We start from the raw sequence: 18,386 nt of genomic DNA on the forward strand, positions 1-18,386 counted from the left end.
GTCTTCTGTTGAAATAACTCTCCTACAATACAAACTGTCTTCATTGTGCTCATTTCTTTCATTCCAGCATTTCTGTTGATTCATTAGCTACTCTCAGGAACCTAAGGATTTGTTCAAGGGGAGAAGATAAAAATAAAAACCTGCTTCTGTTAGAAGCAACATCAGTAGTTTAAGGGGAAGGAGAAATGTTACCATGGTACTGTATAGCATTTGTTAGTATTGCATATAAATGCAAGGAATCTCGATTTTCATAACTAAGTAAGAATGAGCTGTGTCTTCAGTTAGTTTTTGTTTGGGGTGAGTGGCTTGATTTGTTTGTTTCTAAATCAAATCCATGAACTTGTTCTTGATAACTAGTAACATTAAAGAAAATCCTTTTGGGGCTTTTTTCTTAAGACCTGGAGTTCAAGGAAGTAAAAGGATTTTTTTTTTAAGGTGGTATTTTCTTATTGAGTGCTTTGCTGTGCCTAAAACTCAATCTAACAGTTACTTTGCATTTGTCATTCAGGTGGATTTACCTAGTATTTCAGGGTGATGCTTTTCTTAGGGTCATATTATTGTCAGTTTTCTCCATGGGTGTTGAGGTGAATCATGTTACTGAAGTATGTTTTCATTCTCACTGTATTCGTAGTCCAGAATTACTGTAACTTGTTCAGCAGGATGTTTTCTGCTGTGACCAGCTACTCTGGTCACTTATACTGTGAATAGCTACTCTTGCAGCCTCTTTAGGGACTAATGCAGGTGTACCTTAAGATTCTATTTTAAAATCTGGAAAAAGTATAAATATTTGCATTTAGGAATTAAGGAAATTTGGCACTTGTGCTCAGGAACCACAGTAGATGATTTCTGCAACTATAATCTCTTTTTGCAAGCCAGCACTGAGCAGTAAAACTCTAAAACTCTAATCACATATCTGGTACTAGCCAAATTCTAGGATGGTGTTAAGCCTTAAAAATTAATTTGGGGGTTCATGAATCTGGTGTGTACTCAAAATGCTTTTATCAAGTAATAGTGAAAGATGCTTCTTTTTTAACCAGTGTATTTTCAATGTAAAATGAATTTCAAGATCCTTCTGCAAGATTAAGATATTTCATAATTATTGAGTCTTGCAGTATTATTTTGGAAGGTTTTCAGACTTGAGAGTCTTGGTGAATTTCTTTGTGAAAATTTTGAACTCATCTCTGTCTTTTTAACAGCTGTCATGGAGGAGTTGGTAGAGGATGACATCTGTATTTTGAACCATGAAAAAGCAGACAACCTTCATAAGAGAGACGGGGAGATTCCTGTTTCATCTTACAATGGAGACGAGTCAGTTGCCTCACACTTCGCACTTGTCACTGCATATGAAGATATCAAGAAACGACTAAAGGAGACAGAGAAGGAGAACTCCTTCTTAAAAAAAAGAGTGAGAATTCTAGAAGAGAAGGTAAGAAAAAAGTCAATTTACCAACTTCTGGTAGCAGCTACTTCTTTGCTCCGGGCTGGATGATGGAACAGATGGTTAAGTATTTTAAAAATGTACTTAAAATAATTTCCAAGTTTAAAAGTTCTGGTAAATTGTTTTAAGTGAAACACAATTTGTTCCTCTGGTAGCCTAGTTACATCATACTGGAATTTTTTATTCATACTGGGCATGTGTGTGATGCAATGCAGTAATGCCCTGTAAAGACACTAGCTTTGATTGAGAAAGACATGTGGTTGCATTGGATCGTTACTGTATTTCATCTGCCTCTTTATCAAAGAATCTCTTGGGTTCAGTATACTGAAATAAGGAAAAATTGGTTGTTAAGAATATCTAGCAGTCTCAAACATGAAATACAAAGTTGCAATGCTCAACATAAAGGTGTTGGCTGGCTATTTTTTTGATGTAATAATTCTAAAACATAAAGGAATCTGGAGTTTGTTTTATATGCAGTTTCTCATGGCCTTAGTCTAGTCAAGTTCATGAAAGCTAAAAGTTTACCATGGTGTGTTGGCTTTTCTACCCCAAGTAAAGAATGCTATCATTAAATGTATATCCATTATTCAGTAGTGAGTATCTTTGTACTGCAGAAGGTTTTGACTTTGACAGATTGCTTTCCTTACTAATATAAGATGGAAAGGTAGATTCCAGAGTTAGAGATGAGATATTTATTAGGACTTAGTCCTAAGTATGTGCTATTGACTTAAAAGCTTACAAAGTATATATTATTTTGTGGCATTGGAATGAAGAACTTGAGTCACACTCAATACAATTTTGAAACACTTATTTGGGAATTCTTGGTGACTGGTTTGACAGGGTTGACTTTCTGTCAAAAGGCAAAACTTTCTCAGCACTTTCTTTATATAAGGGCCGGGGGGGGGAATAGGAATAGAGCTCTAGACTGAATATTCTGAGCCATGCTGAGTGTAACATCTTTTATGTGGTTACTGAAAAATCACAAAAACCAGGACTTGACCTTGACAATCCTGTTTAGTCTTGTGTCTTTTGGTTTGGCCTGGTTCAGCTTAATTGTCTTGAAGATGATACTTTGTTTTCAGTAGAGAAAACTTCTGTTTTAGTTTGCAAATACCACAAAAATGTTTCTGAGAGAGGGGCATTGAGAAGGCCTAAACTGTTAAGTAATAGAATGCATTTTCAGTCTTTGTTAATGGCTAGTATACCTGTATGATAATGGGAGTTACCCCTTTTGAATTTTAAATTTCAGAGTGTATGGAAGCTTTCCAAAAGTTTGGTAAGGCTTATGTCTTATCTGAATGGCTTTATTTTAAGGAGGAAAATGTAAAGTACAAAACCTAACATGAGTAGTACACATACTTTGAGGGTCAATACAGAAAGCAAAGGGCAGAAGCTTCCTATCTTTGACTGGCTTTCTCATACTTTCTTTCAAGCGAACACCTAAAAGAGGAGATATTCAAGGTATATACATAACTGTCATCTCTTTGATTTTTAAAAAAAAATTTTTATATGGCTCTTATAAATCTGTCACATATCTGCATTAGGTACATTGAATGTGTTTAAATGCCTCAACAATTTGAAGTGGGCAGAATAAACAGAATGAAAAGAATAATGTAAGACAGTCAAAACAAGAACTTTCTAGACAGATATAGTTTGATGTAAGACTTATTTTCTTGCTGTCTTGTTATTGTAAAAATACTGAATATATTTTCTCTGCTCCCCTCTTTTTGACAGTCTAGTTGGCAGTGCTTATTCCTCGTTGCTTATCTATAGCAGGCAGGGAGATAGTGGTGACCTGGAAGTTAATAATTATTTGTAAAATAATTCTGCTTTGGCTTTTCTCACATAAATACACTGGAAAAAAAATTGTTTAAATGATTCATTTAAAAAAATGATGTTCATTTTCCTCTTAATTTTCAATATGCTGTGTCTTTATATGCTTAAAACTTTTTCCAAAAAGCAGTTCGTACATCTTCAGAGCCTGGAAAAAATATGATTGTGGGGTTGTCATTGTGAGTAATCATAACTTGTGGATGGTTTTTAAATACTCATAGCAATAAACTAGTAAGCATTAAGAACGGTTAGAGACTGTAGAATTTGTAGACAGCCTTTGTTGCACTTTAGTAAAAAATTTTGGTCCATATTGATATGTTTGGTTATTTTCTAACCTAAAGAAAAATGCTGTTAATTTCATGTTGCAGGCTGTACTGTTTCACTTTTAGTTTTGGAGTTCTCATTGTAACATCCGAAACTTCTTATTTCTCATGTCTGTTTAAACTTTTAGCTGCTTGGCTCCCGACTGGAAGAGGAATGCAGTTCAGTTGGACGTGAACAAGTAAATAAGGCATACCAGGCCTATCGAGAGGCCTGCATTGACCGAGATAATCTGAAAAGCAAACTGGATAAAATGGTATGCCTTTTTAAGTAGAGACTCAAATGCATTTTATACATAATGCATAGTTAGTAAATGTTTACTGTAAAATTAATTATATTTGATGAAAGTCCATGGTATTTGTTTTATCACTCCTTTAGGTTTTTAAAGTACATGACGATACTTTATGGAGGAATCACATTTTTAAGTATCTCAATTTTATTACTGGGCTAGGCTAATGCTAAAAAAAAAAAATAAAAATAAAAGCAATAGTTTTTTTGTTCTTAAATAAGTTGAATTGTCAGTTATTATAGAAAAAAAGCTTTACAAATGGCTTCCTTCCTTCCCCTTTCTCAAAAATAGATAAAAGAAAGTGAGGAATCCTTGAAAACTTTGAATGAACAGTTGCAGTCTAAAGAAGTAGAGCTGTTACAACTAAAAACTGAAGTGGAAACTCAACAAGGTATGCATTTGGTTACTTCATCTTAATGTATGTTGATTAGTCTTAGTGGTTATATTATGATCTCAGGGCATGAAGAGATTTAACCCTATATAGTGGCTAGGTAAGACAAGAGTGTACTGCAGTGGGGTACCTTGAGCCTGTAAATGTGTTCATTCCTGTAAATGGTGACAGGGTTGTTCTGTTATCATAGACGAGGGCTCCCTGGTAAAGATCTGAGGCTGTCATGTTCTTCCACTGAAGCTTATTTAATAATTTGAGAAATGTGCACAACCTAACAGTTTAAAGGCTAGTCATATGCATCTCTGGACTCCACCACCTCTTCCTCAGAGTGAAGTGGGGGGCATACTTATTCAAGTATCAAATACTGTCCAGTTGATACCACTTCCCTGGTACGTGCAGATGATCCGGTATATTGCTTTATTTCACTGCTGGCACATGACAGGTACAGGAGGATGTTGTATAGCAATAGCTGCAGTCAACAACAGCTGTTTACAGGGCTGATGGGTGAGGAGAGGTAGAAAGATGCTGGTTGTAGAGAGCCTGATGGAAAGAGTAACAAAGTGTGTACCCTGGCAATTCCAAAAGCCTTAGATCCAGCTTCTGTTACTGCCACTGTAAAGAGTGCTGTGTAGATCATAAATATGTAAAATAAAACACTATGGAAGAAAAAATAATCTTTATTAAGGTACTGTTACAAGAAAAGAGAAAAAGAAAATACTATCCATGTTAAGTTAGAGATGGACTGGACTTCAGATTTTTGTACAAATGCAGTCAGTTGAAAGGTGCTTGTAAGTATTGCTGTGCTTGAGTTGGATTACTTTCCAAGAGGACCTCAAGCATGTAATGCGCTACTTCAGTTGCACGAGCTTTTAAGCCTAGGAGAAGAAACCACGTGTACTTGTAGTATCATTGTTGAGGACATCATGGTTTAAGGAGGTAAGAAGTGCAGAGTTTATAAAGAGAACTCTGAAAATGTTATTTCAAGCCTTATTTAGTAATCAATTTTATTCATAAGTGGGCTCTGAGTACCTTGTTTAAGAAAATTCAGTGTAGCTTAAGCTAGTTGAAATTTGTTAAATCTAGAAGTGAGTGTACCATGCAATTGACTTGGAGGTTTTCTTCCTGTTGTGTTCTTTTCCTGTCTAACCAGCCTCCTATGATACTAGTGATTTGTTGCTAGGGTCATCTTAGGTTGCTTCTTAATAGACATCATGTGAATTCGTTCTGTCTAACGAAAAGAATTATGTAACTTCTAGACTTTACCCTTTTTGTGACTGTATCTTGTGTAGTTCTTTTTGGAACTACATGATATTAAACTTGGGAAAAACTTAGGGCAAATTAAATAATTATATAAATCTGAGGGGGGAGAAGGCTCACCTTTTCAAAGCATGTAAGAAGCATGCAAGTGGGTGTATATAGCCTGTGTGTGTGTTAGCAGATCATCTTTACTTCCAGAGCTTTTTTATGCTGTCACTTCCTTTTTCTTTTTGTAAAATCTCCAGTGCACTCCTGGAAAGTAAAGCTCCATACTTGAGGTTCAGAAAATAGATTAATTCTCTGCCAACAACTTTACCAGTGTTATTATTTCTCTGTTGACATAGACTGCAGTTTATTTCAGAATGTACAGGATATTTTTTTTGTAGGGCATGGGCTGGTTAAAGTGAAACCTTACATATTGACTTACATGTCTTGAACTGAGACTGAAATCTGATTGTCTTGCTTGTCTTCTTACAGTGATGAAGAATCTGAATTGTAGTCAGTCCAGCTGGGAAACAGAGAAGCTGAGCAGTGATGTGAAAGTGCAGAGTCTGGAACAGGAGCTAGAAAAGCTCAAGCAAGAGTGCAACAGTCTCAGGAAGGAGTTACAAAAATCTAAACAGGAGGTACCTTTTATTTTTAAGAAATTTTTCTATAAATAGATTTGACTGTGTGTATAGCATTATTTTAAATCCCTTGTTCAAGCAAAATAAAGGGTTAACAAAGAGATATAAGGTACATAATTGAATGAAAAATTAACATCCCAGTAAAATTAACTTTAAATATTCTCATAGACTGACTTATTTCGTGGAAATTGTACACTTAACATAGGTGAGATTTCCCAGCCGTTGCCCATATAACAACAGAAAATAAAGATTTACAATTTCTTATAAGTAGCCGATCAGACTGAAGTGTCCTATTTTGGTATGTGGCTTGGGCTGGACTACCTAGAAATTTTGGGCAAAACCTGCTTGGGTTTTAGGTTTGTTTTTTGTTGGTTGTTGTTGTGTTGGTTTTTTTGTGTGTTTTTTTCTTAAGAAACAATAGAACGCTTATGTTAAAAGATATCACAAACTTTCTTTAAGGAGCTCTAGCACTTTTCTTTGGGGTAGTTGCATGTAGCTTGTCAGGAAAGTGGCTTTTTGTAACAAAGTTTCCAGAATCTTGCTATACCTCCTTTAGTCTGGGGCAAGTGTCTATTGTGAGGGACTTGTGTAACGTAGATGTGCTTAGGATCTCAAAAAGGAAATAGTTTTAACAGTGATAAAATGCATTAACTTTAAAAGTCTAGTGCATGCTTACTGCTTTACATGATGAAAGTTACAGTCTCTAGGGCTTTACAGTCACTTTAAAGTTACATAATAAATTTTAAATATTTAAATGTGATGGTTTGAAGAGGCAAACTATTTTAGGTTTCTTATGGTCATTAATAATTATGACTATGTAATCTCCAGACAAACAATATTTGAGTGAGCCAATGTTCGATGTATGTAAGACTCACAAATAGAATCCTTGCATGGCCATCACTCTGCCTTCAAACAGGATTTGGTTTAATTTGGAAATGTTTCTTTGGCTCTTTTTCTTATGGGCACATTTACATTACTACAGAAATGTACTTTTGAAGCAAATCTCCTTATCGCCACTGCCTTCTGTGCCTTGCATTATGGAGCAGTCAGAATTGTGGGAACTGGATATCTTTTGGATGAAACTACGAAGATGCACCCCAACCACTCCTGGGCATTCAGGGACCAGACTAGAGATAGCCTGAAGTAAAGTCCTTCTCCCCTGCTGCTCTCAAAGCATATATAGTTGGGATGTTGGGTTCTCAGCACTGAATGTCTCTACAGATCTGCTGCTGTCATGCCATGCTCCAAGCTTACATGGACAGGCTTATGTGCATCGATTGTTTTGTCTTGGGTTTAATCTGTATGTTTTCCACTAGGTGGAGATAAAGCACTTACCTGGAAGGTGTGGAAGGTGCTTTGGTGTTTTTTCCTATGTTACAGTTGGTTGTTGTTTTCACGTGTCTGGAATTCTTTTACGTGTTTTCGGTAACTTGTAAATTCTGAAGGCATACTGTAACTTGTCTGCAGTTCTAGTGTCTTCAGGTAGAACTACAGAATAGAGTAACAGCTATATAAATAATTAGAGTGCAGATTGTATGGTAAGAATGAATGTTGCTAGAAAGAACATGCTAAAATAGCAGTTGTAAGGAATACTAGACATGACACTGTTTAATGCTTATGTCAGCAGCTTTTATTGCAAAGAACAAATATAAGGAACAGCTTTTTTAATACAATTTCTTGATCCTGTTAACTGCTTAATATAAGAAATAAAAAGGTGCGAGTGTTAAAATGTGGGGTAATATAGCACAACTGGATTTTTGGCTTTTAACTATGAAAAAGAATCTCTGATGGGTGGTGGTGGGAAAGTCTTCAGGAGGGGGAAATCGCCAGGTGAAATACAGGGAAATGAGATCAATGGGCAATGACCAGTCAGTATGGTTTCAAACCCAGCTGATATCTTCATTATTACTGCTTCTAATAGTTAGCATTTTCAGATCCTTTCTACCTTAGGCAAGTATACTTTTTTTTTCTATTTTTAGACATTCTTACTCGGGTTTTGCGTTGTAGTGATGCAGTGTGTACCTTATTGACAAGTTGCTTGAAACGGTAGTAGGAAGGGAACATGAAGAGAAGGGATATGAATGGGAACAGGTGAGGGTCTAATAGAAAAATGTTTGATTTGTTAAACAGTCCTGTTATCTTCAGTGAGGCTGCCTGTATGCATGATTTAAAGCAGTCTTTCAAACTCAATGGATAAATTAGGTTCTGTCAGAAATGTAACTTGTGGAAGTAAATCTATATTGAAACAGTTTAATTAAAAGGTCTTTATATACTGGGGCGGAGGGAAAGAACGAGAGATGACTGATTTATTTTATTTTTTTTTTTTTAATGGAAGTCAAAACCCTTTCTTAATTTTTAGCTTTTCAAAGAATTAAAAATTCTGAGACCTCAGCTGTTTTTTTAAAAAAAAAAGGAAAAAGGAGTGAGGAAAAAAGGGAGTGTGGTGGTGGCTGAGTAGTGCTTTCATGCAAGTAGGTAATTTAAGCATTGGTTAAGTGGAAATTTGTAGTACAAGTCTTCAGGTCCATTTTGAAAATCATTGCAGCCAGCACAAATGAAGACTACCTTATTCCTGAATTTTAATATTAGCGAACTTGTAGTTTCACTGCAGTATTTTCAGGTAGGTCTGAAATTGTATGTTCATTCCTTCTCTATCTTCCCCCCATTCTGTTATGCAGGACCAGGCTCAAGATGAAAATCCATTAAACGGAGGCCTAGTTCAAAGGTAAGACATCCAGAGGTATGAAAATCAAGTGGCTTTCACATTTTATTTTTAGTTAACCAAGGGACAGATATTTGAACGAGTAAATATTCTTGCAGTCTGTTCAAATTTGTTACTTCAAATTGCTTAATCTTAATTTCAAGTCTAGGTATGCTGATGTAGCAAGATCATTTAAATTTTTTTCTCTTTTATTTTGGCAGTCCAGGATGATGATGATAAAACATTTACATCTTCAGATTGTTGTACAGAAAATGAAAGTTAAATTATCCTGTATTTAAAATCAGCTTTTTAATAATTAGTTGACTTGAGGAGGAAGTAGGTAAATTTCCAAGTTTAATCCCAGGTTCCTCTATTTGCATAGGTGATAGCTTCAGATCTCTTCCTTAGTGTTGGAACATACATTCCTACTTGGCACAGTGCAATATTATTTCCACTAAGACATTTTAAAAGATTTTTTTTTTTTAAATATCGAGGAGCTATTGTGTGACCTATTCAAAAAGAAGTAGCAATTTTCCAGAAAAATGCTAACATACCAGAAAGGATTTGTTCTCATTTTGCAGCCATTCAGAAAATAATTGTGCTAAATCTAAGGATCTAAACACCGGTATTACCCTGTCTTGAGTATGTGTCTGTATTAGAAACTACATACATCATTTAATTCTTTATACAAAAAAACAATTCATGAATGCATGGAAGGTCCCAAATGTTCTGTCTTGCAGAAAGGAGAAACCAACTGCACCCCTCTTACACAAATAGGCATAACTGGGTGTACTTACACGATTTTCCACAAGAGGGAAGAGTGGTCCTTCATAATGACAGACTGTTTAGCATAATACCTTGTTGCTTACTTGGCTATGGAAGAGATGGGAGAAGAAATCAGTCACTGAAAGAGAACAGCATGGATATTTGTTCTCATATGTTCTCTGGTGTAATAATAATAATACTATACACAAATTACACTTTCAACTTTCACCTTGACTGGATAGCTAGCTAGCTAACACTTTTGCTTGTGGTTTCTGCTGGAGCTTCTTATGGTTTCTGCTGGAGCCTGAAAAAAGGTGTTATCTCAAGGTAAAGCAGTTGTCTCTCTGATCTTGCAGAGCAGATTTATTCCACAAAATGATATTTAGGTGGCAACCATCTGAATTAGCATACATACAGTATAGTGTTTATTGTAATCTGACATAAATAATGAATGTGTAATGTATACTGAATATGTAAGCCTATCCAAAAATCTGTGGAAAAACACTTGAAAAACCTCCTATGTGAGACATTTGTTGTAGCAAGCAATCCTGCTGTTTATGGAAAGTGGAGGCATTTGCAGTTAGTTAACTTTTTGGGAAGTAATTATTTCACGTTTGTCAGCAGCTTGCAAATGTGACTTTAAATTCTTGGTTTGCAAATCTACTTGGCTGTAGATTTAGACAAGCTTCAAGGTTTATATTGCATGTTCAGGGTTTATACTGCATGTTAGAAGGCAGTATAGGATAAACTTCAAAGCACGTGGAATCCTTGGTTTTCAATTGCAAATTCCTTGAAAATGAGGCTTTGCAATGGGACTCTAAGTCAGTATCCACAGAAACATTTAAAATATTTAAGTGGAATTCTAGTACCCGGATCCCTTTGCAAGGCACTTTTAAATGCGCTAAAGTGCATGTTATAAAGTTTATCTGAATACTTTCTGGTTGGTGGCAATGAGCTGTTCTTATATTTAACCACTTCTATATGTAAAGATATTTAAGTATCAGATGATTCTGTTCTGTTATAAAGTTTCTTTGATCTTACTTTTGAGACCAAAACACACAAATAAGTTTGGTTGCCACATCAACTTAATTTTAAAATTGTCATCTCAAAAGTTCAAAGAGCCAAATGGATTCTGCAGTAAAAAGGCCCCAGGTTTAGTTGAACTTCTTGAAGTATCAGTTCTGAAAATTTTAACTTTCTATCAATCAGGATTGCTCATACCTAATACATTATGTGTCAAACTATGAGCTTCCTGTTCTTTAACAGAGGTTTTGAATCTGAATTTTTGTATTCTGGGGAAATATTTCTATGCATAGAATACAGTTTCTTTTATTTTAAGGAAACTCTTCTAGCGTTAACTTGCAGAACAGAATAATAACTATTTCTCCAATTGCTTTTGAACATACTCATGTCTGAGAAATTTCATGCAGGAGTGATCCTAAATTGCTATTTTAGAGGGATAGAAATCTGTATATATGCATGTTTGAAAACAGAGTTGTTACATAGCTTAATAGTTTTTAGTCATCTCAAGACTAGCTTGAGTTACTGAACTGTTTTCAAATAAATGTCTCTTAGGTGAATATAGTGAGAAAGAAATATTCTGAAAACTCTCATACATGATACTTGTCCTCCATAAATGTGTTTTGATAGCATGTTGAGCATTTAAAAAAAAAAAAATTGATTTAATGTTTAAGTTGAAGTAACTGCATCCTTATGTCTTTGAACACTAAGTTAATTATTAATCAACATCAATGTGGTGTTCACTGAGCCTCTGCTTGAAATTTTACCAAGAAACACATGGTGATGCTGACTTTTCTGATTTTTTTTTATTTTTTTTTTTTTTAAATTCTTGATTTTTCTTACCAGATAATCACCTGAAACTTCAGTGTTGGAACACTGCTGCTGTTGCTATATATATTTCGCATATTATGCTATCTTACCAGAGAATGAATTGAGTCACTATTTTTTTAAAATGTCTGATAAGGCAGTTTATTAGCATAAATTACATGAATATGAAACAGTACATTTTATATTTTAGCCTGGTCTGTGTGTGGGTGCTCAGTTTGGATCTTGGGTATCTAGTCCAATTTCATTGTAGTGAAATGAATGGAGTAGAGACCCAAATGCTGATTTTGATTGAGTATTTAAAACTATGATCAGTTAACAGTACTATGATCATAACATATAATGGGGTGTGTGTGGTCATTTATCAGAAGCCATTCAATTACTCTACCTTGTTTGCAGTCTAATGTCCATTTAATATATTTTTTAAAAAGTATTCCCTGGAGATTACTAATTTTACAGTAAGATGGTTAGTTTCAAATAATGGAATTGGAGAATATGCTTTGTATTTCCTTCCATTTGGGGAACTTGAAATTATTAGTATCATCTAGTATGTTAATATTCAATACATTATATATTGTAATATGCAAGAGTCAAAATATACAAAGGTCCATCAGTTTCAGATAATTATCAGTACTGCTTAATTAATTTTGAATTGTGGTACTTGAGTAACATTGTCAGTGTGTGTCAGGCAAAAGTGATTTATTAACGTGAGGATACTTTAGAGGTGGCAATTATTTAATTATTTAACTTTTTTAAAAATTTTTGTTTTGGAAGTTTGCAACAAGCATATTGGGAACTGAAGAGGGAAATGTCTAATTTGCATCTAGTGACTAATGTGCAAGCTGAGGTTCTACGAAAACTGAAAAACCGAACAGCGACCAAAAAAGGCAAGTTGGTGTTTGCAGTAACAGACCTTACAGACACAAACCGTTGATTCAAGCTGTACCATTTGAAAAAGAAACCAGCTATCATATCTTATCAGAATCTCATCAATTGAAGTTGATAAGCTAGAGTGTATTATGGTTCCAGCCTACCCATTTTCTGCTTTTGCTTCTGTCTCGTACTGGTCAACTTCACACATAAAGGTGTTGCTGATGTGTTTTTCTTCAGTACTGTATTCTGTTCCCCTTGTGGCTTTTTTCTCAGTCAAGTGTTGCTTATGTGCACAAGGCTGAGGTGTTAAGTTTACTCGTAGTTGACCTTTTACCACAACTACTTCGTATTAGGGGGAAAAAAATCTTTTTGCAGACGCAGTCTTCATTTCCCAGTATAGAATATATAAGGTATTTAGCAACGTTTTAAAATTAGACTTTAATAGACTGAAATTCCCTTATGGTTGCATATTTCTTTGCTGGCCTTCAGAAAAGTTGTCTTTTTCTAGCAAAATGCTATGCAAGATGACATTTTTTGAATGTCAAAGTACTGGGGCTGCAAAACTGCCTGATTTCTGCTGCTAAGGGGAATTGCAATTAAGGGGAAAATAATTTCCATGTGAAGTATGTGTAATTTCTGTGAGCATTAGCATCTGAGTTCATCAGGTGGTTCTTCTGTTTCACATGTATGTTAGTCTTGAGCCAAATGCTTTACAAGGGAGTGTTCTGATGCTGGTGGGGTCAGACTATCAGTCTGACCGCTTATCACAGCATTTATTTGCTTTGTTTTTCTGCTCACTTCAGTTGTCGTATTTACTGTGTTCAGAATACAGAAGATGTTGGGGAAAGACTGTGAACTTGGTTACAATATATTGGTGACAGTCTCTGATGTCCCTGTCCATTACAAGATCAAGATATTCTGTTTCTAAGTAGTTTTGATTGGCTCGGTGAGGTAATGATAGGATTCACCTCCAGGTCAACCCCTGCCTTTGTGGCCAGCAGTGATTAGTGATCACTCCCTGGTACTTGGCTGATAAACTATCAACACATTTTGTAGACTTGGTCATATTGTTAGCAGGTGAGTCTGTGTTCCTACAGTTCTAAGACGCATTTGTCAAATAACTTCAACAGAGAAACTGAAAACTGAATGAGTTTTTAATCCTTAAGTCTGTCAAGGTTTGATGTGATCATGTAGTGTCTTTGTGTTCTTATTTTTAATTTGGAGTTATCTGTCTTGCCACTACACAATTACTGATTTATTTTTTTTTTCCTTCTACTTGGTGAACAGTCAGATATTCTGCAGTTGCTAATGCAGTTGTATATCCACAGCTCTAAAAGGCATTATTGATTGATTGGGAAACAGTGGAATTTTGCCTTTTGCTCTGTAGGCTTTTTTTTTTAGTAATTTTTCAGATGTATGTAAGAGTCGACAGGTTCAGTAGAAATGAAAATTGTATTTATTTTTTGTTTACCTTGCTTGTCAGCCACACTTATGAATGCAGTGCAGATAAATCTGCTCAAATTTATAGAAAAATCTTGGCTTGGGCATAATATGGGTAGACTTGACTTGAAATTTCCTCTTTCTATACCTGTAGTACTGGCTGTTTTACCGTATACAAACTAGTTGCCACTGTAAGAGGTGCATAAAGTTTGCAGAACTCAATGTATTCATTGCTCCGTGTGTGATGTTAGCAGTGTCAGCTAACACGTGGTTTCTACTTACCTGTCATTTAGGTGTGGAGGCATTTTCATGTCTTTTGTTTTGTGGTTTGCTTGGTTGGTTGTTTTTTTTTTCATTTTCAATCCATTTTTGGTGGATTCCAATTTTTGTGACATTCTGAAGGTCTGTAGACCTCAAATTGCTCTTTACACCTGTCAGCACAAAGAGGCCAAATCCAGTGCCTTAGCATGTCTTTCAGATGTGATGCCTGTACTACTGGAAAGTGCTTTTGGCTGATGTTTGCAAATTGGGTATCACCTTATAATTTACAGTGACAAACAGAAGTTGTATTCTTTGTCCAAGATATTGGCTCCTCTTTTTGTCCCTTAAGAACTAAAGTTACAAATCATATTTCATACTCAAGACTTGTAGCTGTTCTAGAAAACTACCTGCAAGATGTGAGTTTCTTTTAACTGCAGGAATCATTAATCTACTCCCATTACATGTTAAGTAAATTCTCATGACAAAAAAATTACCTGGTTGTACTTGGCCATCTGTTCAGACCTGCACTGAAGGTTCTTTCATTCCAGGTAGCTGCTGTTCTGTTTCAATATCCTCCCCTTCCTAGCATGGTTTAAAACTCCCCTGGAATTTCAGATGGCTGAACATTGCGGTCTGTCGCTTTACTTTCAGAAGTCAGAGAATAGTGGAGCAGAGAGAACCTGTGAACACCATGCATTTCCCTCTTACTGCTTGACAGACAGTGAGAATTCAGGTTCTTGGCAGCCTTAGAACATGACTTATTGAAACAATCGGTGCAGTAGGAAGAAGCATGCTCTGCTTAAGCCATGTTCTGAATCTGGTCGTTTGCTCCAAGTGCATGAGAATCCTCTCTGTTTCAGCATTCATTCCAGTCTTGTCAAAAAGATTCATCACTTTATCTGTGTCCAAGTGGGAGCTGGGAGGTTTCCTTGGTGTTGGGTGTATTTTAGACATTGAGATTTCAGGATCTCTGGTTCATCTTGCAAAATCAGACTGAGGAGGTTAGTGCATTCAGTTTGTAACTTTTAAGTAGTTACTGACATAAAATATGGTCTGAAAATTTGTAGCTTGAAAACACTGGGTTTAACATCCCTGTGATACTGTAGTAGATTTGGAGTATAGGAAAAATGCATTAGATAATGTAATTTTAAAATCTTTTTTTATCTTCTTTCTTCAGCTGCCTCTACTGCACCAGTACAATGTGTTGACTCGAACATTTCAAAGCTGAATTTGACATCTGGGGTAGTCTATAAAAAACTCTCACAAAATGATAAAGTATTCGGCAGTGCTGTGTCTCCCCCTCTGCTGAGAGATGTAAAAATCCCATCTGAAAGGGTGACTCTACAAGCATGGACAGATGAGAGACCCATTCCTGTTGATGGCAAAACATTTCAGGAACACCATTCCTATGGAAAGAGCTCTCTGGAAGATAATTCCTGGGTATTCCCAAGTCCTCCAAAGCCTAATGAGAATGTGTTTTGGGAAATGAGAAATAAAACTTTGTTAAACTGTCCAGCAGATTACCTGGATCAGTGTAATCAAAACTGTCTGCACAAGAGTTAAACAATTTTTGGAATGAACTGAGGCATTTTACAGTGGTTCTGAATAGGCACCTTAACACTTGAACTTGAAGAGGGAAAACAAATTGCCTGAAATGTTGTTTCTTTATTTTTAATTCTAGTTCCAAAACAGAAAGCCTAGTCTTCCTCTGCTGTAAGTCAGGAGTAAGTTCCTTGAAGTTAAAGCTGTGCTGGTATTAATGTAAATATAAAGAAATCTAGCATGGGGCCTAGATAGTCTTGTACTGCAAATGGCATACATTTGCAAAAGATTACACTGAAAAGTGAGTTCTTGGAATAAAGCAGAATAACCCAGTTGTGTATTTGTTTGCTATTTGTATGTTATCAAAAAAATACCTGGTATCCTGTGTTTAAAAGTTGTACCAGCTCTGAGCTTATTGTTTTGACAGTGGTTTTTTTCAGAGTAAGACATATGAAGAATTGGATTATCTCTTCCTTCCTCCTTTCAATTAACCTCTGGATTCCTCTGGATTAGAAATGCATTTTAATGTAATTTTTAACCAAGAGAGGTAAGATCTTTTTATCAAAATCTTGATTTATATTAGATAGTGGCAAGCAAAAAAATCACTCCTAGGCTATCCTGTTGAGATTATGCCATTTTGGGCCTTATTGTGAATTACAAGGTATCAGAAGTAGTGCTGCTGAACACTGTGAATCTTGGATGTTCAGCTTGTTTCCCTTAGTTCACACTATAGGAGACTTAATTCTGCACACAGTGGTGCCTGCCACAGAATCATCCTGTTCACAGTGCAGTTGCCCTTGTTGTGCCACCTTTGCACAGCAACAGAACCTTAACTTTTTTGTGTGGGGGTGAAGGCTACTCACTTTTTTAATTAAAGAAACAAAGCCTTAATTTAATCGGACTAGGTGTTGTAGCATTGTTGATATACATAAGTATTATTTCTGTGGTATCTTTAGCATGCCACTGAGAACTAGAGCTATTTGAATTGCAACTGCCTGCTTTATAGATTATGTGTGTCCAAATACCACTGTTTTCTTTTAAGGCCAAGAACTGGTTTTAGACAATTTATGCTTTTTTTTTTTAACTGCTCTGCTTCATTATCTGGCTTAATATAGCAGGGTTAAGTGAAATAAGACTGCTCAGTACATTGAAGAAAAATGCTTTGTATTTTAGATCCCTGATACCTAACTTGTAGTGGGTGGGAAGACAATACTAAATATGTTATTTACAGATGTGTGGGTGGTTGGGTGAAGTATTCAACTTCACAGGTCCAGTTTAAGATCAGTGTAATAAAAATTAATTTCACAGCTGCTTAGTAGCAAATGATCTTAAAATTGCTTGCAAATACATGGGGAAGCCATGACTGTAGCACAGCCCTGGTAATGACGGGCTATAAAAGTGTTACCAAGGTGCTACATGATCTGTGTTGTTCCAGATACTTTCTTCCCTGTGGAGTAAGTACTTCATATGATGCCCATCTTCTCTTTCAGTTTGTCTATCAAAGTTGAAAAAATTCCTTCCACATACCTTCTACTGTATTAGTGAACAGCATACATAAATAATGTTTCCCACTCACCAGATACTGTTTTTATCTTTCTATTATCTTGCTCACGTATACTGGCTTGTCTGTGATTAATGGAAATGGTGTCAGATGCTGGAATTTATTCTGACCAATGAACACAGCTGACTCAGGGGAGTACAATCTCTTGGAAAGTAATAGAACAAAACCCAATATGCATAAAACAAATCCAAGTCACTAGGCTTTAGCTGATAGAACCAACTACCTGTGTAATAACAAAGCAGCAGAAAACATTTCTCATGTGGCTGCAAAAGCTATATGGTATGTAGTTCTAATGTAGCTTACTTTTTAGGGTTCTCCACCTCAACGTTACGGAGGGTTTTTTTAAGTGATATATTATCCAACAGATATCAACATGATTAATACTTCGAATTGTGCAATGAAGGAATTCTACTGTGTAAGACTTTAAATAAATTTATTTTTGTTTGATATTGGTTTCACTTACAAATTTCCTTGTGGTATTTGGCACAATTTTTTACTCGTTTTTGATTTCTTGATTGTGCATAAATGTCATTCCAAATACAAACAAATTTTGGGGTTCATCCTCTTCCATTCAGGAAAAAAACAAACAGCCTCTGAAGATGGCTTCTGTGTATTCTGGGAAAGTATTCACGTGGATGTTGAAACCTGAAGGACTTAGTTACCTTAAACTAGGGGATGTTCCTGCAGTTTGACCGCTTGTGACAGGAGGCTCCTGGTCAGCTTGCACAGTCTTGTGTGACAGGGAAGCTTAGAATCAAGCTGCAATGTGCAATGCCTGAGACTTCCTAGGCTTTGCCTTTGACTCTTGGTTTATCTTCTGTGCTGCTTCCTGTCCTGGAGAAAGGAGCAGTGATGTTTGCTGAGAGGGACTTCAGAACTGCTGCAAGGGAGGGCAGGATGATGGAGAGCTGCCTGGAGGCAGCATTTCCAATCCAGTCACTTATTGCTGCGGCCAAGCTGTAACATTTGTAAAGGAAGTCCCCAGATTGGAAGTCATTTGGGAGCAAGCTGGCTTGGGAAGCATCTGTTGGTCTGAAGCATACAATCAAATTTTGACTCGATGGAAAAGTCATTTAAATCCATGCCACCAGTGTTTTACAGTGTTTTTTCCATTTTCAGAAGTGAAATCTTTTCATCACAGTGACAGCAAATTACATGAAGTAGCTGTAGTAAACGGGCTCTGGTGGTTTGTGTACACATGTACATTAGTTTAGTTATATAAAACCATAAAATTGCATAAAGG

General features: G+C 35.9%; 2 protein-coding genes across 3 annotated transcripts in view; one reads left to right on the plus strand and one right to left on the minus strand.

Moving 5' to 3' along the window:
• Positions 1-1,198: 1,198 nt before the first annotated feature.
• On the plus strand, positions 1,199-16,404 carry AZI2 (5-azacytidine induced 2). The gene is made up of 7 exons (XM_026841939.1): positions 1,199-1,426; positions 3,723-3,848; positions 4,173-4,272; positions 6,007-6,155; positions 8,834-8,895; positions 12,241-12,353; positions 15,218-16,404. Exons 1-5 carry the CDS (start codon positions 1,202-1,204, stop codon positions 8,882-8,884), a joined length of 651 nt encoding a protein of 216 aa, XP_026697740.1. The 5' UTR covers positions 1,199-1,201; the 3' UTR covers positions 8,885-8,895; positions 12,241-12,353; positions 15,218-16,404.
• The window catches only part of CMC1 (C-X9-C motif containing 1), a 40,911-nt gene continuing 36,133 nt past the window's right edge, over positions 13,609-18,386 (minus strand). The window contains exon 4 of one of the 2 annotated variants that reach the window (XM_026841941.1): positions 13,609-18,100. The gene's annotated coding sequence lies outside the window, so the exon portion shown is untranslated. Of the gene's footprint in view, positions 18,176-18,386 lie in introns of both variants that reach the window. The other variant, XM_026841940.1, reaches the window with a different exon arrangement.

Source organism: Athene cunicularia, assembly GCF_003259725.1.
Source record: "Athene cunicularia isolate RWA chromosome 2 unlocalized genomic scaffold, athCun1 chr2_part1, whole genome shotgun sequence".
Lineage (NCBI taxonomy): Eukaryota > Metazoa > Chordata > Aves > Strigiformes > Strigidae > Athene > Athene cunicularia.